This window comes from Rutilus rutilus (genome assembly GCF_951802725.1).
Source record: "Rutilus rutilus genome assembly, chromosome: 20".
Taxonomy (NCBI): Eukaryota; Metazoa; Chordata; class Actinopteri; order Cypriniformes; family Leuciscidae; genus Rutilus; species Rutilus rutilus.
This window is the reverse complement of record NC_140225.1, coordinates 24,786,137-24,811,684: the sequence shown is the minus strand read 5'-3', so window position 1 is coordinate 24,811,684 and position 25,548 is coordinate 24,786,137. Positions and strand designations below refer to the sequence as shown.

At 38.1% G+C, this 25,548-nt stretch overlaps 2 protein-coding genes across 2 annotated transcripts in view; one reads left to right on the top strand and one right to left on the bottom strand.

Moving 5' to 3' along the window:
• Positions 1 to 416: 416 nt before the first annotated feature.
• On the bottom strand, positions 417 to 13,969 carry socs5b (suppressor of cytokine signaling 5b). Its single transcript, XM_084390751.1, has 2 exons — positions 13,623 to 13,969; positions 417 to 4,441 (listed from the first exon to the last, which is right to left on the bottom strand). Exon 2 carries the CDS (start codon positions 4,425 to 4,427, stop codon positions 2,736 to 2,738), a length of 1,692 nt encoding a protein of 563 aa, XP_084246877.1. The 5' UTR covers positions 4,428 to 4,441; positions 13,623 to 13,969; the 3' UTR covers positions 417 to 2,735.
• Positions 13,970 to 17,641: 3,672 nt separating this feature from the next.
• prkceb (protein kinase C, epsilon b) overlaps positions 17,642 to 25,548 on the top strand; it is a 111,391-nt gene continuing 103,484 nt past the window's right edge. Inside the window, exon 1 of the mRNA XM_084392002.1 lies at positions 17,642 to 18,573. Coding sequence (XP_084248128.1) covers positions 18,226 to 18,573 — 348 coding nt within the window. The 5' untranslated portion in view covers positions 17,642 to 18,225. The remainder of the gene's footprint in view (positions 18,574 to 25,548) is intronic.

Sequence of the window (25,548 nt, the reverse complement as noted above, 5' to 3'; positions counted from 1 at the left end):
AAACCAACACCCTTGAAAATTATGCTTTCTGCCATAAATGCAGCTGTTTACATAATCTGAGCTCATTCCTGAAATGGGAAAAGAGCATCATGAATGTCTGCTGAACACCTTCAGCATCGTTGAACCTTCATGTTTGAAAATTTTCGTTTGTTTGTTTTCGTCGTAGGTTACAGTGTTGTCATCAGAAGATAACACCATGGTACTTTTTCATATACCAAATTACTCCACAGTACTTCAAAAAATACCACAGAATTACCATGGAACATGTCCTAAAAAAACATAGCACTACGATGGTACATGTCCAAATGCCATGGCATTACCATGTTACCATATCCTAACAAACATGAAAAACTGGATTACACATAATAGTTGTCAAATATAATCTATAAATGTTTTCTTTTCTTTTCTTTTTTTTTAAATAAAAACCTGCTTTAACCAGCCTAAGCTGGTTTTAGCTGGTTTAGGCTGGTGTGTCAGCCTGGCAAAGCTGGTCTTGAATTGGTCAATCTGGTCTCCCAGTCTGACCAGCAGAAAAGTGCCTAAAACCTGGGAGATCAACTAAAACCAGCAAACCGGCTTAGGCTGGTTTCAGATGGCTTTTCTTCAGTAGGGCAGGCTCGGGAGCAGCTGTGAAACTGCTAGCTGTGGCTAAGTGCTCATATTCTGTCTGTAGATTCAATGAAAGGTATATTATTCTCAAAGCTAAAGTCTTAAAAGCAGATGACATCATCTGACATGTACCGCTACACAGTTGACATAGTATGAGCCTGTATACAGAGCATACAGTGTGCAGGGTGGAAGAAATTTTAAGATGGTTGTTTTGAGTATTCATTTAGGTCATTCAAGTGGAAAAATAGAGTGAAAGAAATGTTAAAATTAACAAAATGACTTCCTTTCAGCGACAACCGAGGCGTGTTCTGAAAGAATTTAATTGCAGTTCAAATAAATGGCTTCAAAATGGGTGCTATTCTGCCAGAAAACTGGACACTATAATTAAGCTATTGAGCTCAATATAAATAATCAAGAGGCATGGTGGAAGATTTCTCATTCACAATAACAACCTAGAGATACACACCTTTGGTCACTGATCATCAAGCAAAATGTATCAGTTTTACATAATTATGCATGGCCTGACGTCTGCCTGGAACTTAAAAGTCTACCATTGCAATGCTGAACATCTGATAATAAACATGAGCATGATTTTGTTGGCCTTAATTAAAAATTTTGTGTAAAGCCAAGAACATCAAAAGTGTAGAGTTTTATAACTATGTTGTTTACAGTGTTCAGGGAATCTCAATCACTAGTGCACACAATTATGACAAGGGAAGCATAGCTGCATGCTTCATAATGAATAAAAGTACAACATTATCAAGTGAAACCAACCACACTTTATAACACAACTGGACATCAATCCTACAAACAAAATATATACGCAGTGATGGCATTTGTGTTCCAACAATATCTAAAGGGAAAATAATCTTAGAGGTATCTATACAAGTTTTACAGAGGACTTTCTTGGTCCATTTCCGGTTGTTGCATATAGAACCATGTTAGCTAAAATATAGCTTTGAGCAAATACCATATGCACAGGCAAGGTAAGAGATACTTGACACTAACATAAACTTCGGGTGACTCGTGCTGGGAAAATGGGGGATAAACTGACATCCTATGAATAAGGTCCAAAAAAAAAAAAAAAAAAACATACAGACAACCAATCTGTTTATATGCATGTACTTGAGTCTTTAAGTCATTGTGTGGTACGCAAACAACAATTAAAGTGCCCTATGTCATTTTAGACTGTCAATGATAAAAATGGAAAATAGTCAAATAGATTGTTTAAAACAAGAATTATGTTGGGATATGACACTACAGGAGGGCCCAGTTTTAAATAATCTGTTCTTTCTATCATATGGCACATGGTGCACTGTGCCTGTGTTCCCACTCTAGGGCCACTGGGTAAAAGGAAAAAGTAGCTTTTTGCATATAATAGCTCCTTCCTCCTAACGCAATTAATTCATGCCTTTCACTTCTGTCTGCCTTGATTTTAAAAATAAAACATGCTTAGTTCTGAGAAGTGCATGTATAACTGTGATTCAGTCCATGTACACAAGGCTTAACAAGTGCTGTCTCAGGGAACTTGACACTTGTTGGAGGGTGCTGTAAAGTATCTTGAAGGTATTGCTGATAAATTAGCCATTATTTAGCAAATAGTCATATAGTTAACGTGTCTAGATGTTTAACATTAAGTTTTAGAGAGTAGCAGATATTCAGGTATCAAGTGTTCCAAGATTATTTGATGAATATATTTTAATCACCGGACTAAGCTAATATAGATTTCATCCATTTGCCTTACAAATGAGGCTAATTAATGTAACAACACTCAGTTTTACTGCTCAAAATAGTGTAAAACACTAGAAGATAGAATGCAGGAGGCATGCTAGTGAAGATCTACTGGATATAAGGTCATTTGAAAAAGAGCAGAGAGAATAAGACCATCTCATTCCCAGCATGCTCAACACTTCAGCACATAAGCTAGCTTGACAGAATGTACTGCATTGAAACATATGTATGGATTCCACGTGTAGTATTAGCAGGAAAAAACTGCCGGAAGTTCATAACATCCCCTTTTGCCTTGTGTCTAAAGCCAGCAGTATGATTGATAATATGAGACACAGACTCCTCTGGCGGTAAAGCTCTTGCCCACACTTCTGCCTCTCTCGGCACGGAACCAGACCTCATTTGACCTTGAATGGCGGCTCTCTCTCTAGCCAGCGCACACGGACTTTCTGTTTGTAGTGATACTCCTTGAGGAAGTCCTGCATGGTTGGAGGCAGTGGCAAGGCACCAATGCCATCGTAGGTGGTGCGTCTGCAGATGGCGGCTCGCGCCAGGTGTTGAAGGCTGAAAGGGAAAGTCCGGTGTAAGGGAGCAGTGAGCAGGGGCTCAAAGAACATACAGGCACTGGGGTCTTTATAGTGCTCAAGCAGGCCTGTTACCGTGGAGGAGTGGAAGACACAGGGGTCATGCGCATCAAAACTAAAGTTGTGATTCCATTGTTCAATGCGTGCATGCAGCGACCGATTGTAGCGTCGAAAACTAACGGAGAACAAGTAGTCCTCCTGTGCAGAGTCACGTAGCAGGAAGGTTCCTTCTGGTCGTCCGTCCAGCAGTGCCTCTGCTTGGTAACGGTCCATCACCCCCCAATAGCAAGGAAGTGCAGTTATGGCCTGTAGGTCAGGAACCAAACAATGGATATAGTCAATCTGTGTGTGGACCTTCCAAGGCCCTGGCTGTCTGGAGCAGTGAGTGTCTCCAGAGGCATGCCTCTGCTTGGGCCTTCGTGTCTGTAAGCAAAGGGTAGTTGAGTCCTCCTCAGAGTCACAGTCAACAGTGTGAGATGGCACTGCCAAACTCGCTGCAACTTGTGCAGCAATTCCCGATAACCCCCCAGAAATGGAGGAGACTGTTCCCAGGCTCCTGCCCTCCACAAGTCCTTCCCCAACAACAGGAGCCATCTTTGGTCCCAGTTTATAGAGGGAAGAGGTCTGTGAAGTTGCCTCCAGTGTATGGATCTGTGCATTTGGAGGGGGATCCACTCCTTCCTCTATGCTAAGTCTACGTCGTTCACGCAGTCTCTCCTCCTCGTCCTCAGGGGAAGAATGTGCTGAATCAAATGCATCCAAAAGAGCAGTTGAGGAATGAGGGCTGACTGGTGCTGTATGTTGCTTAATTAAGTGCCACTTGTTGGCCAGATCCGAACCCGGTGGGAAAGGGCATGTTTCAAGCATCAGTTCCGTCAGGTGGATCTTACGTTTGGAGGACACCTGACCTTTGGCTGACTGAGAGCGGCGGTGCGTGGTGGTAGGAAGGCACAAGCCTACGGTGTCTCGAAGTCGCTGCCGCAGAGAACGGGTGCTAAGGCTGCGCCCACTGCTGCCAGCTCCTACAGAATCATTAATCTCTTGGATGGAGCTAACTCCATAACGGCGCTCCCTCCTGGCTGTACTTCCTCTTGAGCGTCCCATTCGCCTGTCAGCCTCAAGTGAACTTTGTGTTTTAGTTGAGCAAGAATGTTTCTTTTTACCTCCCCAGGGAGCATGACGTGAGTAGGAGTCCCTACGCACAAGGGGGCCCCTCCTTGCATCATCGCTCTCTTTGTCAATGGAGATTTCTACTATCTGGGGAATATCTGCCACACAGTTATGGCCTCTGCGTCTTCCAGTAACCAGTGGGAGTGGTGACAAAGTCCGTGAGGGTGTGGAAGACCTAGTTTCATAGGGTTCTGCATGTGCTCCCCTGCCCAAGTCCACCACACAGTGAACACAATCTAAGTCCTGGCTACACAGATTGGACTCTGTGCCATCCTTGTGGAAGAGGGCATGGCATCTACTCCTGAGGTTACCCCACATCTTGCCCACTTTCTCCATAGATTGGAGACAACCTATCAGGGAAACAAAAAAATAACAATGAAAATCTTTTCGCTGTTCATACATAAGAGCAGCGACAGTGTGTAAACTACAGACAAAAAAAACAACAAAAAAATTATTTGGCCAAAAGAAATACGTGACATTTTTGTGCACACTGGATGTGAGATGGTCTATAAAGGTACATTCCTAGGGCACTGAAATGAAAGCATGATACGTTAGAATAGTATTTAAACCTGGGAGCTGAGGTTATCTGATAAGATTGTAGTTTAAAAAAAAATGGTGTATGATACATATTAGACAGATAAAACAGCACTAAAACGTGTCAGGTGTGTGAGCACAAATAATGTGTGCATAATGTTATACACAAAGAGCATGTGTATAGTGGCTGGGTGCTGGAGTGGTACAGTTAGCACAGAGTTGCCAGGCAGACATGCATTGACACAAGGCCATGGCTATAAATGAACTGAGGGATCTCTGCTCACAGCTGATCTGCTGGTATGTACTGTATTACTGAGCCAGTCTGGACCTGACCAAGAACTTTCACTGTCATGGTAGCAGACAGACAGACAGACAGACAGACAGACACACACAGACAGACTAGAGAGAGGTGAAGACAAGACAGAAGTATAGATAGGGGGAACACTGACAGAGAACATGTAGACAGACACAAAAACGGTCTGTCTGAGAGGCGGTTACTGTTCCCTTTTTGTCATAAAGAAAAAGTGCTGATCTTGCTTAAAACACTGTGGTTGTACTGCACAAATTATTCTAAATTGAGGCCACCGGCAGATCATGCTCAGATCTCCACATTATAAGAGGAGACCAAACGTATCATCTTCACAGAGGAAAATATATGGTTGACTAGTCTAATGCCAAGATAATACATATGAAATTAAAATGAAAACTTAATATTTGAAAAGATCTTGCAATAAACCTCAGAGAAACTCCAAAATAATCTGAAAAGACTGAATATTATGGGATTTCGTAATTCTCATATCCAAATCATACCAACACTAGAAGCTACATTTATCTCCGTGTCAACTGATACTGGATTTTTTGAATGCCAATGCAGATATCTTAAGAGATTAGGGTGGCCAATGGCCAATATATATAAATAATTTATACTTATTTTACTTATGTATTAAACTATTTGAAAATGAATTTTTTAAATCTGTAAAAAACTGACTTATTCTTCTGGTGTCAATGTCTTGATTTTGTAATCCTATTACAGTATTTTTCACAAATAAAGACATTGTAAAAAATATTAATAAAAAGGAAGTAAACATAAGTAGGTTTGTGCGCACTGGGTATCATATTTCTTTAAATAAAGACACAAATTTTACATACAGCACACAGTGAAAACGACTGGAATATGATGTAATAGGAAACTGGACAGTGCAGCATAGTTTGAAATCAAGGTTTAATGTTTGTCTATGGTGCGTGTCCAGTAACAGCTGAGCTCTCCTGTCCGCATGCAAATCGCACGGACCGTTATGCACAGCATGCACATTTTATGCAATCTACAAATGCACAGTTCAGAAGACTTCATGGCTGGAATCTGCAAGGTTTGTAAAATTAAAGGTTTATTATTATACATTCAAAGATTTGTTTAAATTATATAAATGTGTATTTGCTAAATGTCAACGATAAATGAGTAAGTATTGTAGTGTTTGTCTTTCTATTAATAATAATATAAAAACAAACGCTATAAAAAAATAAATGTATATAACGCCTACTTTGTGTTACAGTTCTATAACACGTTAGATAGAAGATGAGGGTGTTCTCAGCGCTGTCAAGATAAAAGTCCCGCTTCAACAAATCAGCCAAATGGAAAAACTTATCGGCTAATGCCGATATTTAAAAACGGCCAAATATCGGCCTTGGTGATTGACCACTAGTATATATTGCGCATTTCTTTACTAGGGCACACAAATAAAACCACAAAGATGAGCAGTGAAAATATCATTTTGCTCTCAGAGCATCATGAGTCATGACAGTACAGCTCCGTCTTAAATGGCGCACTTGATGTGGACTTGCAGTCTCGTGGCCTTCGTTCTCTCATGCACACGTGAAGTCCAAGGGACTGCATGGTGTCCCGTTTGTCATCTACTGATTCAGAAGGGTGCTCGCAAACTGCGGTCGACCGATTAGAGAAACATTTTAATTGATAAATATTATAGACAATATTTAATCAGTATTCACCAAAAAAACTGAAGACAGAAAAATGTACAACCCATAAACAAAGAAATTGGAGTATTACAAGAAACAACACTCAATGATCTCATAGAAATCTCAAATTTGGGACAAGGCCTATGTCAGTTAACTGGCTGAACTTAGTATTCCTTATTAGGTTCTGGGACAGAAGTCAGTAGAAGTATCAAACAGTATTTAACATGGTGTAAACATTCTGTTCAATCACATTTCCAGTACACAACTAAAAATTGGTTGGAGTATGCAAAAATATCCATGTTATTTATTTTATGTACAGCATTTATGACATTGCATTCTTAACTAATGCATTACAACTTACTAACTTAACTGCATTACATAAGCTGAATTGCTTTATGTTAAATCAACCATATATTGATTTCATGATTTAAAACGCCCGCCAAGCAGATCCTGAAAGTCTAAATAGCACTCTCACTGTGCACTGTACAACTGCAAAGGTTCTTAGTTTAAAGGGCATTACCAGAGTCCAGTTTGGCATCAGGTGTTGTTTTCATATTTAAGAGGTGGTGCTGCTTCCTTTTACTACGGGACGTAACTTCAAACAATACCACCCTACCCAGAATTAAGAATGACCAAACTACCAGGACCAATGCACAAGCAAATCACACAGCCTACAAAATAGTTTTTCAAATGCATCATCTTCAAACATATTTTATTCTTCACATAATAATTTAATGAAGACACCAAATCTCTTCCATTATCGGTCAACATTCAAAATTAAATGGGCAAATAACTAATGTATCTAAACTGTTTGGTACATGTTAAGCCAATGTAAAACATGAAAAATATGCCAGTGAAGAGCAGTAGGATGTTGCGGAGAGAGTTATATAAGAGTGAAGAAACACTTACACACTGAGATAGGGCCATCTAATGATCCAGCGCTACAAACATCAATGTTCTAAGCAATTCCAACTATCCAGCTTCACTGCAGCAACAATTATAAACGTTTTATTGAGTGCGCATGTGCTGAGAAGTCGATCTTTGGCAAACACACATTAAATCAACAATTTCACATTTACTGTTGCTGATCGCTAGGCAAAAAAATAACATTGCACCCGCAGAGTAATGTTCACATAACACTCCAAATACGATGTGATGAGACATGGGCTCTTTTATTTCACACGCTCTGCCCTTCCAGCCTCCAGGTACATCTCTAATGAACTGCAATATCAGACGCATCGGCTTTGTCTTTTTCCACGCGAGTTGGCATAATTTTTTCCTTGACTATGCAAATCACTTTCACAAAAACAAACAGCTCTGGCTTCCAAGAACGAATGCACAGAGAGGATATTCTCTCCAAACATTGTTCCAGGGCTGAAAAAAAGGTTGAAGAACATTTCTGAGCATGTCTTTATTTACAGACACTACCTGAAAACCTGAAGAGGGATAGTTTGAAAAAAGAAACATTTGACAATTTACCCAACTTCATGTCATTATGACTAAACTGTATAATTAATTTGTTTTCCTATGAAACAAAGGTGATATACGTCAGAATGTCCAAGCTTATGGCACACAATGTGAATAAGTTAAACCAGATTAAACCAGATGAACCAAAAATATCAGCAGTGTGGACACACTTAATGCCAAAGCTAAAGTAGCAATATGTAATATTTGTTCAGGAGGCGGCTCGTTGCCAAAGAACTTTACTGAGTTTTAATTTTTCATCTGAGAACACACCACCCTGGACAGCATACCATGTTCAATTACCAATTATATTTCAGTTTCAGTAAAAAAAATTCAAATAAATTGGAGATATAAACTGCCATTCACTTTCATTGTATTGACAAAAGTTCAAGCATTCTGCCTAAGGCCTTGTTTGTGTTTCACAGAAGAAAAAATTAGATAACGAAAAGGTTGGAATGACATAGGGAGAGGAAATAATGATGATGAAATGGTATAATTTTTATGTGAACTATTGAGATAAAATGACATTTTATTCTACTGCTTTATGATGATGGTCATGAACTGCATTTATGATGTTCTCTGAGGTCCCCTTATAATGTTTAGAAGTAATAAGCTATTCTATCCTGTTTTTGACCCTCTCTTTCAAACACTCAGTTTTGATTGAGCGACATTCAAGACTTGGAAGTAAATGCCCACTGCTATGATTGTGTAATAGTCTTGTATATTAAAATTATTTCAACGTCCCCACCATTACACGTGTGGAATTGATTTGAAAAATATCTCATTACATAGTTGAAACATTTGCCAACAATGTGAAACATTGTGGTTTACATATGGTTTATCCACAATCATAGTTGACAGGATAAATTTCAACGTTTCGTGTAAACGGAGTCATGAATGAATGAATGAATATGTACCATTGTTTGTCGCACTGTCGTTCTTATAGGTTATACCTATATAAATGAAGGTGACTTGACAATTCATCATTCATCCTTTTCCATAAAGTGAAAAAGATGTACATTGTCATTAACAGTGTCATGTTTTAAATAAAATGAAGTGTGTTGTAATGTCTTGTAATGACAAAACAGAAAATGTCGCTCCCTGAAGCTTTTATTCAGGATTACAGCGAGATCAAAACAATAACAAAAGCAGCGTTTTCCATGTGTTCTTCCATATCTGGGAATCCGCCGTATTAACCCATTAAACGCAAAAGGAAAGAACAGCAAATCACAACTATCATCAGAACTATTCACAGGTTGACTGCAGTGCTACAGTATAAACACTCAAAGCAATAGTGACACATGGTAAAAATACTGTTACTCACACTTGTGTGTTGCAACATTGCTGTCGGATCTAATGTAGCCATCACTGCATGTTTTTTTTTTTGTTTTTTTTTTTAAATGAATCCACAGTAAAATTAAGTGAACAAACGAACAGCGTCTTACTGACGTGATCTGGAACTTTGTTAAAATAAAGTTCATCCACACTTTTTCTTAATGTTAGGATCACAAGGATGGCAATCCAAAGACAGCGTTTTCCCACAACTTGGCACTGGAAAACTTGTAATCCTCAGAGGCATCTCTATCGTTTTGTTGCTGGAGTAATCCTGTGTTTGTGCCTGTCTCGTATTTACTACACTGTAAACCCTAAAGCTCAAATTAGTCTGAGTAGGACAAACTTAAATTAAACTAATTTGTTTAGTCAAATTAACTTTTGTGAGCATTTAGCACTTTCTTTTTCTTTCAAGTTCAGAGAACTGATATATTATTTTAAGTAAACAACTGTTTCATTGTTTTGAGTTTTATAAAATTATTTCTTTTAATTTAGACGAACTTAAGTTTAACTGAAACTGGGCTGGGATTTCTATTTCCCAGCATGCTTTGCCCATGGCACTCGAAAGGGAGAGTAAATGCTAAAAATAAGTAATATTCTTTTTTTTTTTTTGCAAGATTAATGTTAAGTAGGAGATTTAGTAGTGATTAATGTTTTGTTATGCTAATTTAGAAGAATTTCTGTTAGGAGAGTTACCATCCTGGTGACAAGTGGTGCATGCGGCTTGGTCTGAGAACAAGTTTACTAAAGGCTTTAAAATGCGGTACTCATACACCAAGCGCTGTACCATGCGATTGTTAACATGTTATCAAATTAGTAACTTAGCATTTATTAAACTAGCTTGATATTGCTAACTAAGTACATACAAATAAAAATTTTCACATTAAGGTTAAGTTGAGTAGAACGTTAAGTTGAACGTATTAATTAGTATACTCAAACATTTCGAGATAAGAACAAGTAAAATGTCTGAATACAAAATAAAAATATGCCAGTTCTGCTTAGTTACACTTTGACTTTCTTAACGTAAAAATTTAGGCAACTGATTGCCTTAATTTTTTTGAGTTTTGCCAACTTATTGTAGTGTACTACATGACATGCGTGAATCGGAGGGCGGGGCTAAAGAGGCAATGATGTAGAAATAGGCGTTAATTTTCTTCGACAGAGGAGGTGTTTCGTCGCACTATTGTGTCATAATGTGACAGAATCCAAAAAAAGTCGTTTGGACAGCTTGGTTTCAATAAAAACTGTTTTTGGACAAACAAGGAAGTTTTGAATTTTGAAGCTTACAGGCTATTTTTTACAGTACAATGACCTCTTACATGTCAAAAGATCAAGGAAAATTTTATTTCTCAATTCATGACCCCTTTACGAACACCAGACAGGAACACAACTGTTGTGATCTTCTCTCTGCTGATAAATGAGTGCAAAGATGATGCATAATCAGAACAGTTTGATAACCCTCACTTCTTTGACTGTGCATGCCGTTCTGAAGTTCTCTTTAGAAGCCTCTTCTCCAGACTCCTAATTAGACAGTCAAATAGAGACAGTCTGTCTTCTCTCATAAACTATTCTGATCCAACTCCCTCTCGAATGAGAAGACGCAGAAAAGCATGAGAGTTCCCCAAAATTAACAAGGCCAGAGCTCAAGAATATGCCATTATCAGACCAGCAGTTCAGGATATGAAATTCCTCTCGAGTAGTTCTCCTGCGTAAAGGCACTTCAATTTGTTGGTGTGGGTCATGAATGCATGGATGAAGTGCCAGTGTGAATGAGTGTTATGAGCTCAGCAGCTCATCCATCCCTACCCGGTGTCCTAATAAGCTGGGCTCTTCTCTGATCAGATATCAAAGGCTACGTTCACACTGTCAGTCAAAATCCGGTTATTGTGTATCCGATTGGAATCTGATCTAAAATTACTGACTGTCCACATTGTGTATAGCAACTGTTCAGATCTGATTTGTGCGCCCATGCCGCTCTTTCATTTTCCGCAATATCCGCATTAGTTTCAACGGCAATGATCGGATCTGATCGGATTTCAATCGGATAATCACAAACAATGGATTTTGACTGATATCCTGAACATAACCAAAGAAGATGCTAAAGTATTCCAAAGAAGTGACCCAAAAGAAGTTTATTGATTATATATGCTAATGCTATTTCGAAAATAAAACCTAGGCTAATACATGGATGGGTTGAATGTATTGCAATGTGTGGGAAGAGCGAAGAAGAAGTGTGTCGAGCAAGACTGAGAAAGGGAGGAAAAAGGGTGTTAAACTACAGACATGACAACACACAAAGAAACATTATAATCAGAGAAAATGTAGAACAGAAATCTATAAGGACCTGAAGATATAGCTGAGCTGTGTGTTTCAAAACTGGACAAATAACGTTAGACTACGACTGTTAAAGGAGCCCCATATTAAACCCAGAAAATATCCTCTGCAATTTTCTCTCAGTTCGACACGCCTATTCTCATGGGGTCCAGATGAGTGGCCTGGCTTTTGGACAACATTAAAGGGGCGGAAGTGCGTTTTCTTTTGAGAGGAGAATTTTTTTTAAAGGAATAGTTATTTGCAGACCATTACGTACAGAGACAAAGACTCGGATTGGTTTACTGCGACAGAAAACCCTGATTAACCTTATTAACAAATAAAATGATTTAACAAATGACAGTTGATTCTGAGTGCCACACAATAAAGCAAAAGAGAAATTAATACACAGATCAACCACTCTTCTTAAAATATAAGGGGAACTATGTGGAATATTTGTCCTTATAAAAAATGATCTGCCACAATGTATATCTAATACAAATGCAAAAAGATGATTAAAAATGTGGGGAAAAGTTAAAGAAATGGTGACCAGTCACAAGCCATTAAATACTTTTCCTTATGGTGTCCTATACATTTCCACCCAACATCTTGAAGGTGGACACGTTATAACTACCCATAACTAGGACTCAAGTGATATCAGTAAGCTACAAACTAGATGCTGCTGAGAATGATAAGAAACTGAACCACCTGACTGCTCTTAAGTAGATCCGTCACTAGCTCTTAAAGGGATAGTCCACACAGAAACGAAAATTCTGTCATTAATTACTAGTCTCTAATAAACACTTTCGTTCATCTTCGGAACACAAATGACGATCTTTTTGATGAAATCTGTGAGCTTTCTGTCCCTCCATAGACAGCTACGCAACTATCACTTTAATGCAACAGAAAGTTCATAAAGGGATCGTAAAACTAATCCATATGAACAGAGCAATTCGGTAAATTTTTTTTGGCAGAGACACGATTGCTTTTATATGATGAACAGATTTCATTTAGGCTTTTATTCACATAAACATTCATCAACGCACACATCAGTTGTGGTAAACAGAAGCTCAAGCATGTCTGCTTGACACGTGAGAACCAATGAGGATCACTCTCATGCATTATGCAGTTTGAGCTTCCGAAGAACCAATGAGGTTTGTTCTCGCCCATCAAGCAATTTCGGTTGAGCTTCTGTTTATGGTCACTGATCAATGTTTATATGTGAATAAAAGCCTAAATTCAATCCGCTCACCATAAAAAGCAGTTGATTATCTTCAGAAAATTTTGACTAAACCGCTCAATCCATGTAGATTAGTTTTACAATCTCTTTATGAACTTTTTGAAGCGACAAAGTGGTAGTTGCGTAGCTGTCTATGGAGGGACAGAAAACTCAGATTTCGTCAAAAAGATATTCATTTGTGTTTCGAAGATGAACAATGAGGGTGAGTAGTTAATGATATAATTTTCCTTTTTGGGTGAACTAACCCTTTAAATTGTCGGTGGAGAACAATTACAAATGTTGTAAAAGGTATAGTATAGATTGCCCTCAGTGCGTAACAAAATATCGTTGCTCACTTTATTCAACGCACAAGGATCTATAACACTCAGCATCACTTTGGTGAATTAAATCTCTTTTAGAGAGTAAAGAGTATTTTAAGTGGTGTCCAGGTATCGAGTGAATGAGCTGAGCAACGTGGAGAGGGAGCGCACGGAAGAGAGAGAGAGGGAGAGGGAGAGAGAGAGAGACACACGGGAGGATGTTGGAATGTTACATTGTAACATTCGTAGAGGGGAAACATGCAAAACCAGCGGTGACATCACACGCGTTCCGTTACATTAAATCGCGCATAAAAATAAAGCGTGTTAAAATGCGCAAAGCATTGCAATCCAGAGAATGCATAACGCAACTTGCGTACTTACCTCTTTAATTTGTGAATATTACTTCGCAGCCTTCTTTTGTCTACAAAAGAAGGCTGTTAAAGCTGTTAGACTCGCTACTGTCCCATATAGCCTACGCTCAGCCCTGGCGAATAAAACACGAGCGAAGAAGCAGAAGTGCTCATTCCCGAGGTTTGCTTTTATAAAACAGGAGAACAACCGAATCCCGCATCATTCTGGTCGGTTGGAACGGCAGCATAATCCAAGGCCAATCTCCGATCCACTGAGCCCATACTTCTGCTTGACAAGCCGAGCAAACGCGTGAAGAACAGGCCGACAGCGCGAGCTTGCAGGCGAGCTGAGACTGTAGTGAGACGCAGGGCGAGAACGCACTTCCGACGGATGGGGGAGTGACGAGCGTGGGGGCGAACCAATGAGAGTGCAGTTCGAGAGAGCGTTGCCTCGGTTGCCACCCTGAAAACGTGGAGACCCGAGATAATGCATGAGTGCCAAGGGATGAATGATTAATGATTATAGTCAATCAGACAAAGTAGCCATCTGTTGCCTTTAACCGCACAGTGTGTGTGTATTGCTTATCAATAGGAGAGTGATTCATGCCGTCATTAATTCTTAAAAGGAAACGCTGACAATATCACAAAAAATAATGAATGTAACCTAATGAATTATAAATGTGATATAGGCCTATGTACAGATATATATATATATATATTTAAATTGGCTAATGATAATAATAAAATATACAAATAGTTTAGCTATATAAAATAAAAATGATTTGCTGAAGCACTGAAACAAATATCCATCTATCTATCTATCTATCTATCTATCTATCTATCTATCTATCTATCTATCTATCTATCTATCTATCTATAAAAGAGTGTTTTTGATTATCTGTTTAGAATATTGTATAATGTTATAATAGAGTCAGAATATTTTTTATTGTGCATCATTTTCAATTAAGCTGTAATTTTGTGAAATAAATTTTGTCAAAAAGTGCAAGAAAAAAAATCTGAGTTAATAACTAAAAGTTATTTAGGAAACATAAAGTGCTAAGTGTATAAAATAAACACGATAATGAGGTTACAGCGATAATTGCTATTTTATTACAAAAATATTTAAAATGTAATTTACACCACATGTGGTGGACATGATATTTTAGGGAAATGTCAAAATGATACATGTATATCCACTGTTTGACATTGTTCACTATACTAGTAACATGTTTTAAGGGACACTAAAAGTCCACCGGACCAAAAATGCTCAGCCATAAATGTAGGCCTATATGCTTTATTAGACAAGATACATGTGTTTTGATTCACATATGGGGCATGTTATGATTTTTTTTTTTTTTTTTTACATATACAAATCCAAACCGATGCACAAAATTGAATGTGCCATGTTACATATGATTCTTGTCATGGGGTTTAAGTTTGTTCAGAACGGCCTCTCATGCGTCTATTTATGTCCAAACAAAGAAGCATTGTCCACAGAGGTCTGATGTCTACTGGCAGTTGCCGACAGTGATTTCTGATGCACTAAGTATATGAACATCGACGCTGGCATTTCGGGGGTGGAATGAAGTAAGCTTTAAGACCCTCAAAGAGCCCTAAATGGCCGCTTCTATTCTTGCAACACAGAGCCTATACACACTCATAAACCCTGCACTATCAATGTCTCAAAGGGGCATTCATTTTCTTCCTACTGGTGATGTCATCATTTGGACTCACACCACATGCTAGACTCGTGTGAGGCCATACAGTGTGAGCTAGAACATCTCTGACTAATGTCACTGCAGGATGAGAATCAGCCTCAGGGAAAAGTCCTGATGTCCAAACAACATCACCATTCTTCCTCCAGCAGACATCACTCATCTAATTTTTGTGTCTGAGACAAAAAGGACACAGTTCCAAATGAATTGCATTAAATGGAGTTTTCGAAAGTTTATACCATTCTTTACCATTTAAGTATATGAAAAAAAAAGACTTTGCGATAATTTGTTATGCAAAACTTGTAATGTTATTATCTTAATAGTATTATCCAGCAGAATTTTGCTCTTAATTGATTCTAAGACTACATTTACATAGCGCTTTTCTGGGTACTCAAAACGCTTTACATAATGGAAGGGGGGAATCTTCTCAACCACAATTTATAGAAATAAATTGATACATTTCTTGTTCAATTAGTGTTAAGATATGCCTCAGGTGCTTTTGTTCATAAAGTGATATTCAAATCAATAACTGATATTTGAGTAGGCTTTTCTGCAAAAACTGAGGACAGTGGCCTTTTCGGTCACTGTAAATCTATAATGGTGTGTGTACTGAGCAAATATACAAATGTGGTGCAATCATGAGCAAAAATAAAGGGATGCAAACACAAAGCTGTTAGACAAAGTTGATGAATAAAAGTATTTGTAATAAAGCATGCTGCAATAATGGAGTTTTTAAGTGGTCGTTTTATAGATTTGTTCTGATCGTCTTGTCACTAGCCTACATAAAGATATCATATTTTCTTTATCTTTTTACATTAGGCCTGTGTATGATTTTGAAGATTTGAGACTGAGAGAAGTATAAATGCCCATATACTGTTCACTTGTATTAACGAACAAATCAAACAATCTACTCAAAAGATGCTTACAGTTTGAAAGGCAATGCAATATGATGCAGGGACCTTTACGGTCTTGTATAAGGACACTGCCACCTACTGGACTTCAAGACTCGCTGAATATGATTTAAAGGGATAGATAGTTCACCCAAAAATGAAAATTCTGTCATCATTTACACCCTCAAGTTGTTCTAAACCTGTATGAGTTTCTTTCTTCTGCTGAACACAAAAAGAAAGATATTTTGAAGAATGTTGGTAACCAAACATTTGACGGGTCCCATCCATCAACTGGTCGGTTACCCATATTCTTCAAAATATCTTCTTTTGTGTTCAGCAGCAGAAAAAAAAGAAAGAAAAGAAATTCATACAGGTTTGGAACAACCTGAGGGTGAGTGAATGATGACAGAATTTTCATTTTTGGGCGAACTATCCCACTAATCTTAAACGTTGTTTAAATGATAAACAGACAGAGCACCTCAGTCACCTCAATTTTCCAATCACCAGGATCACAGATTCCTAAATAAAATGTTCTGCACTATTGGGCAGCTCAAGACAACAGAAAGAACAAACAGGACAGCTTTTGTAAAGCACAAGAAAAGTATAGGCTATTATGTGCTTTAATATGCGCCATTGATAACAACTCTGACATTTAAATGAACGATGCAACAGTGGTCAGAACACATTACTTATAATTCTTTCATAATACTTTACCCAGATATTTTTGAACATACAGCATCATCTAAGCCTGCTGGTGTAATGGAAATTCCACCCACGAGATGGCGCTTTGCTTAACTATAATGACGATAAACTGGACCTCAAAATATCACATTTTCAACTTCAAAGTTGTCATCAGTTGTCAAAAGTCTGTCTTCAGACCAAGTATTTTTAATGTTATGTACATATTATACAAAAACATGTCTTCATCTAGTTTAAGTTTTTTTTCTTGCAATTACACTGTAAACATGTTTTATTCGTATGTCATAACAACATGTTTGTTTGCATCCATTTAACAATTGTTGCTACAACATCTCCTGTCATTTTTACTCGACTTTAGATGTTCAACTCGATCTTGTTCATCAGTAAAATTGGTGGAAGAGGTGGAAGCACTGGAATTGTCACAGTATGCATTGTAAACATCCATGTGCAAGATGAGGATAACACCCATAAAGACCAATAATGAATCATTCTAGAAATGGCTATCACTATGGGGGCAGACCATTCTGTTCAAATAATCATTAATGATAAAATTGGTGATCATTGCAAAACTTGAGCGGGGTGCATTATTCACACTTGGTATTCACACACACACACTTCATCTTTACAGCTCTGTGGATGATGCTTCACCAGAGAGCGGGTCCAGAAGGGCCGCTTCAGTGCCGCACACACTCAACCCTCTCCGCGCACTAACTGACGTGTTTTGCGCATTTCCTGGACCAGCCTTCAGACACACACAGTCAGGAGAAAAAGAGGCAGGTCTGCAGGAAACTGAGTACCGACGGTCAAACAAGAATCCTGGGAGAAGCAAGCGAGTGCGGAGCCCTTGAAAACACTCGTCCACGTTCTCCAGTCTGGGGGGAATCGAACGACGCTTTGCGGGGATAACTTTCCTCCCAATGCGCGGAGGAGACGCATCCAGCAGCGCTCCAGCCAGACGAGGGAACAGGCTCACCCCGAGGAGATCCAGCATATATTTCTGGCATATTTTGAGGTGTGGAATGCTGGTCGTATCGGTGCTGATACACAGCTCTTCTTTTTCGCTCCAACTTGCATTGACTGCCTACAGGGGTGTTTGGACAGCTTCAAGATCACATGCAGGTTATCCGTAGGTCATAGCAATAGATTCCCGTTCTGTCTGGACCTTCTACACTTTGCATGCAGATCCACGAGGACGACGAAGGGCATTTTACCGTTGTTTCAAAAGGAGAAACAATCCAGAAATCAAACCGGTGGACCGTGACATACACTGGTTGAATAATTAACCAGGCGCTGTAGTGGAATATTCGTACTAAAGCTCTCGAAAGTGGCCATGGTGGTCTTTAACGGTCTGCTGAAGATTAAGATCAGCGAGGCTTTGGACCTGAAGCCCACAGCCTGGTCTCTGAGACACGCCGTCGGCCCCAAGACGCAAACCTTCCTGCTGGACACGTACATCGCACTAAACGTTGATGATTTTCGCGTGGGTCAGACCTCGACCAAGCAGAAGACCAACAGTCCCGTCTGGCACGATGAGTTTGTAACGGAGGTGCACGACGGCCGGAAGATCGAGCTGTCGGTGTTTCATGACGCGCCGATTGGCTACGACGACTTTGTAGCAAACTGCACCATTCAGTTCGAGGAATTGCTGCATAACGGCAGTAAACACTTCGAGGACTGGGTAATGTTTATTTTTATTTTTGAGAATTTTTTTTTCAGGGTGCGATTTATAATCCATTTAATGGTCGCTGTGATTTGGAATCACGTTTAAAGAATTGGCCAACCTGGTCATTAACTGCCACCATATTCGAAAAACCAGCAAATAGGTAAAAAACTGGTAGTTGGATTGTTTCTAGTCCAAAATGATTTTCATTGACCTACCTTGCTTGCATGTACCAAAACACAGTCAACAGTTGGGGGTTAAAAATATGGGGGTTTTCAGTTAAAAGTAAAATGTCATAGGGTGAAGTCCATATTGTCTTTTTCATACACGTATCTTATTTTAGTGTTTGTAGTAAACGTTTCAGTAGCTACACAAGTTAGGTTACAGGTTGACCAGAGGGCGTATCACCTGTCTTCAAACAGATGCTAGAAAACATAATTGTTGTTAACCCGATGAGGTAATCTGCTCTAGCTTTCCAATAGCGATCAGTATGGGAGGCTAGAAAAAAAACATGAGAAGTTCTGTCAGTTTTTTAAATCAATGATTTCGTTATACCATAAAAACATCCCAAAAATCTCAGTGTTATGACTGTGTTAAAGGGATAGTTCACCCACAAATTAAAACTTTCACCATTTACTCACCTTCATGTTCCGAACAAACTGTGTGAGTTTCTGTCTGCTGTTGAACACAAAAGAAGATATTTTGAAGAATGTTGGTAACCAGACAGTTGGTGGTATAGCCATTGACTTCCTTAGTAGGAAAAAAATTTCTATGGAACACAATGAAGAATTGAAGAATGTTGAAGAACATCAACTGTTTGATTACATTCTTCAAAATATCTTCTTTTGTGTTCAGCAGAAGAAATAAACTCTTTTTGTTTGGAACAACTTGAGGGTGAGTAAATGATGACAACATGAACTATCCCTTTAACTGTTCTGTTCTAGTGGCACTGAATGCGAGACATGCTGTAATAGGCTTCTCAACATCATTTTCGGGATTAATCTCAACAGATTAATCCCGAAAATACCTGTAAAATTCCTTTTTTAGACGCCAGTTTATTATTGTGACATAGTGCGATATTTTATTGCCTTAGGTAAACAACCTCAGTGTTCAAAATAAAACCCCCCATCAAAATGAGAACACACATATCTTCCCTTGAACGTTCTCTTCACATCATTCGTGTCAGCATGCGCAGGCAGCAGGTGTGTGTATTACTTTCCTCTTTCTCTGATGCCACCTGCATAATTTCTGCAGCAAGGCCTCAGATAAATGCTCAGATAACCCCGGTTGCATAGAGACGGTGAATGAAAGAGGTTGGCTGCCTGTCATAAATATTTCTGCTGCTGAAAAGAGCCATGCAGCCATCATTAATGCAGACATAATCTGATGCCAAACGGTCCGGCAACTCGCATCTTTCTATCTGTTGAGCCTGGGGCAGTATTTGTAAATCTGATATTTTGTAACATGTAAATGTTCCCACACATAGGCCTAAAGTGTCAAATGTTTTATCAGGTAACTTAACATTTCTAAATTACGTGATAAAAATGTCTTTAAATAAAATTGTATTATTAAAAATAATGAAACAATTTAATACAACTTATCTGAGATGACTATATAAGATTATTGCCCTTACATTTAAGCTAAAAATATATGAGCCGGAGCAAAATTTTAGTGATAGCCTACATTCATAGAAACACTAACCATCATTAAACATTAACCATCATAAAACAGCCACTAGTTTCCATATAGAATCAGACCAGGAGAGTAGCACCATTATAACTGAAATATACAGCAGCTATTATAACATTTACACCTATTTATGACATTTTACACCATTATTTATTTTCAATTCAGTCCTAAACCTTGTAATCGGTATTTGATATTCATTGGCAAACACGATGAGTATATCGTATATATCCTGGGTGCCCTGAAATGTCTCGAGTTCAGTCGAAACAATGAATTTTACCAGAGTAATAGAATATCAGTGAACAATATACTAAGTAATATAGGGTAACACTTTATTTGAAGTATCTTTGTTACACGTTACATGTACTTTCCGAAGTAAAAACATGTTATGTTGCATATGCATATTTACATGCAACTAACCCCAAACCAAACCCTTAAACCCTAACCCGGTCACACGTTTTATATTAGGTGTCCTCTATGTACTTGCATAAAAAATAAGCACAATGTAGTTATTGTGTTGATGTTGTGTTGCAAAACACATTTGCTGCTATTGAGGTGGGCTACGTGTAAGGTTAGGGACTGGTTTGTGGTATGGGTAAGTGTAAGGGTGGGTTAATGATTAATTTTAATGTTAGTACATAGTTAAAGACACCTAATATAAAGTGGGACCCCTAACCCTAACCCTAAGACATTTAAAAATAAAGTGTAACCCAATCTAGTAATAGAATAGCATTGTATAGTACTATTGATACATAACTTGGTACATAAGTATATATGTACGTACAGCATCAATCTTGGTGTCTTTAATATGGCAGGTGTACAGTATGTGACATGACTTAGCCCTAGAAACTGCTCTGCTCTTTGTAGTTTAACACAGACGGAGATGTGAATTATTTATGTGCCATCATAAGCTCCGTTGTGCCAATACAATCGCCTGCCTTTATGTTGCCTTCTCAGATTGGATTGCGGCAGTGTGGCCCCTATTATTAAAGACAGAGAGCCTTATAAGTCTGTGTGGAGAATCTGGGCATCCTGATCTGATCTATTTACACAAGCACATGGGTTCACATTTTATACTGAGATGTTGCTTGAAATATAAACATGAATATAGATGCTTGTTTATACAGATTACTGATGCATAGAGATATATAAACAGATTTGTTCAATTTCAATGCTGGCAGATCTCTAATTCTTTTTAAAGCTTTGTTGAGCTGTGTTGCTGTCTACTGTCTACACATGCAGCATCCTATGCTTCAGCAAAATCTGTTCTCGCACAAGTATTTTTTGTTAGTTTTTGAGGAACCCATTGATTTTCCTCTATCTATACTTTGTGTATATATACTTATATACGTGTATATATAGGACTTCTTAAGTTAATTCTGCTTTCAGTTGGTAATGACAGTGCAAACAAGTAACCAGGGGTTGGATGCACCAGTTTAAGTTACAACTTACCCTAGTTGGGGCCTTTACAACTTACAGCATTAACATTAGAGCTTTGTACCATTGAATGCATTTGACATTTAACCACATGTATACAGTATGCATGCAGGTTGGAAAAAAAATGTCTGATCTACTGAATTACACATTGAGATCATGTTTTGTGTGACTTCAGTCCCTTAGACATAAATGAGGATGTTGACGTGTGCTAATTTACATTAAAAAAAAAAAAAGAACGATCTAAATGATGCAGTTCCTGTGTGTTTGAATTCTGAAAATAATTATTTATGTACTTAAATGTATTTACATTTTTTAAATAAATACATGTCAAATTAATTTATTTTCCATACACCATTTAAATATATTGTTTAAACCATATCGGTATCGGCCGATATATGTTCATTTTTAATTTTATCGTTATCGGCCTGATAAGAAAATTTGGCCGATATATTAAAGCTGATAAATAATAGCTCATACACTTCAGACGCACACTGTTCGCCATGATGGTTTTGAATTGCTTGAAATATGATTAGAATCAGTTAAAAAAACAGAAAATACAGTTAAGTGCAACAGTTAAGTCTGTCATATAGGCTACATTAAAATTATGGGAACAGTGTGTTTGGGGCATGGCTTTTAAAGGTGAGACTTTTATTTTTGTTATCAGGCTCTCAAAAATTATATCAAAATTTGGATTTAGATTTATCGGCCAATATATTGGTTATCAGCTTTCAATTATAAAGAATTATCGGTATCGGCCAAAATTTTCATATCGGCGCATTGATTAGCATTATATTTCATGATTATTTAGGCCATTACTATTACTCTTATTATCATTTAAATTTGGGATTGTTTACTATGAATATTGATGTTTACTTTCTTAGAACAAATTGTTTGTGATGTTCCTCCTTTGCAAGTCACTTGATTTATTAATGTACTAATATAATACTGAAATGCTCAGCTTTTTAAGGCTGCTTGGATCAATAAAGGTAAATGTCAAATTAAATGATTACACATTACTTGAGGGAGGGTTTTGCTTTGAGAGCAAATGATGCAACCAAATTAACTAGACATTTTATTTACAAGCAAACTAGTAGCTACTAAGTCCCTGGTGTACATGTCCTATTTTAAATAAGACCATTTTAGGTGCAACCATACCCTACCCTACCCAAGCCTTTCGTCCTCAGGCAAGCAGGATTCCTGGCAGAGCGTGTCTGTGTGTGTGTCATAGTGAGTATCTGTCAAGACAGGCAAGTGCCTGATAGTGTAAAAAGAAAGAGAAAAAGAGCATCAGTCTGTGGGACAGACGTGTGCAGAGGCAGACTTTGGTTTGGCTGACGGGAAGCGCTTGTGTAATTTGGAAGTAATTTGTAAGAAAGTGTGAGAAAGGTTGTAGAGCTTTGGTCAGACTATAAGAATTACTCAGTCACCCATTTTCCCACGAACCCTACACATGCACTTGCACACAAACACACTCTCACCTATTTCAAAGGCAGCTCCTCCCCGGTCGTGCCCACACTTGCACGCTGCAGGCTTATTTTGTTCTAAAGGGCATGTCAGTGTTATGTTGTTCATCCTAGGCAGCTCATTGCTGGAGCTTTTCATCTCCATTTGCTTTAACCGAGAGCTGCCTGGTTGGGCCAGTTGGATGTGTGAAGGCCGAGGTCTGCCGGCTGTGTAAACTTCAGAATAAGTTAGAGGTTGGGCTGAATCCACACACACCCATGTCTGTCTGCACTGTCTTTTATCTGCCCTCAGTAGAGATTATGATTCCGATTCTGCTTATAAATTCCTAATCTTATCGATTCCCAGTTTCGATTCCAATAAGGTAGATAAAAAAATGAGTCAAACATTTAGATATCAAACATATTTATTCTGTGTCTTTCTGCAAAACATTCTGTTGCAGCTGAAAACCATAAACAAAAATCATCAGAACACACAAGAAACTTTTTGCCTATTGTTTTAACAATACCACAGCATAAACAACCAGACTAACTAGTATGCATTTCAAACATTATTACAGACAAGTAAGAAAATAAGACCAAATAAACAAATTAGCATAATAAATAAATACAGCTGAACTAGGGCAGCACAACAAAAACGATATATATATATATATATAATATATATGCGATATATATTGCGATATGAAAACAGTTTCACCTGATGACTTGAATAGCTCTGTTAGGAAAGAATGAATCATTCTAGAATGATTGTTGATTTTGTAGGGAAGATGCACTTCAGATGCACTGCATACTAGAAAATAATAAATAAATGACAAGCATAGATAAATACAATAGAACAAAGATACAAATGAAAGTCTTGCAATATTCAGGTACAGAAATTGAATCATTAAATGCAGTCTTCACTGTAGTACAAGTTCAATATAATTAATCTTTGTTAAAGCTCTCTTTGTATTTTGTTGTTTGATTAAAATGAATGACACAGAAAGCAGCAGGTTTAATAGGCTGTTGTCACTTTAAAGGGATACTCAACTTTAAAATGAAAATTCTGTCATCATATACTCACCCTAATGTTGTTTTAATCCTTTATGAATTTCTTTCTTCTGCTGAACAGAAAGGAAGATATTTAGAAGAATGTCAGTAACCAGACAGTTTCTGGTCTCACTGACTTCCATAGTATATCTTTTTCCTACTATGGAAGTCAATGAGACCAGAAACTGTCTGGTTACTGACATTCTTCTAAATATCTTCCTTTCTGTTCAGCAGAAGAAAGAAATTCATAAAGGATTGAAACAACATTAGGGTGAGTATATGATGACAGAATTTTCATTTTAAAGTGGAGTATCCCTTTAACTTTATCGAATGCATGGATCCAATATACTGATATGCATCTGTTTTAGTTGTTTACATTAACTTAAGACATAAGCGACTGTGTTTACGAGGATATGCCATAATCTTGCCATCATTTTGCATGTATGTGACTGTTGTATTGAGTTCTCTTTCCCGTATTCTTGCGTTTGAATGCATGGTTTAAAATCGCTTGAATGTTTAAACTGACAGGACCTAAAACGTGCAAATGATAAACGTTTTTTTTTTAAATAATGGTTATTCTTTGCAATTAATCTGCAAATCACGTGTGTTTCGAAATGTCGGGCCTGGTCCATACTGATCACATGTTTGCATGAACACTTTGCGCCTAATAATAGCGCACATTTATCTGGGTTAATGCTAACGTTAGAGTGAGCTGCGGTGGCTAACGTTATGCTACCACATACATGTTTCAAATAGGGGGTGTAACGATTCATCAACTACATCGATGTATCGAATTATATTCCTACGATCCAACTACATCAGTGGTCACCAACCTTTTCAAGCCTAAGATCACATCCAAAGTCCAAATGTAAACCAAGATCTACCACTTGCATAAAATTATGAAAAAACAAGGCCACAATGTAGTTCTACTTTGACATTCTTTGTTGCCTGTTAGTCACTAGCAAAATATTTATTTAACTATACAAATAGTATATAACTATACAAACTGTCAACTATAATTCAACATTTGCGGAGGTGCGCGCGCGGCAAAAATGACGTCATTGTAACAGCGCGCGCGCCTCCGCATCCGAAGATGCACGACTTTCAGCCGAATCTGCCCGAGCAGACGGATATTAGTACATCTCATCACACCGGCACCTACTTTGCGCGTCTAAATCAGTTGTATGGTCTGGTTTTCAGTTTAAAACAGTTGCGTCAAGTATAAATGCCTCGTCTGTTTGGGGAGGTGCGCGCGCAGTCAGCGGAGGCTCGCGCTGCGGTGCCTGGCGAAACGAAAGTATAAACAAGGCAAGTCAGCGGTTGTTTTACAGACATTATATGTAAACTATGGGCTATTTGATTGGACAGATATACCCCT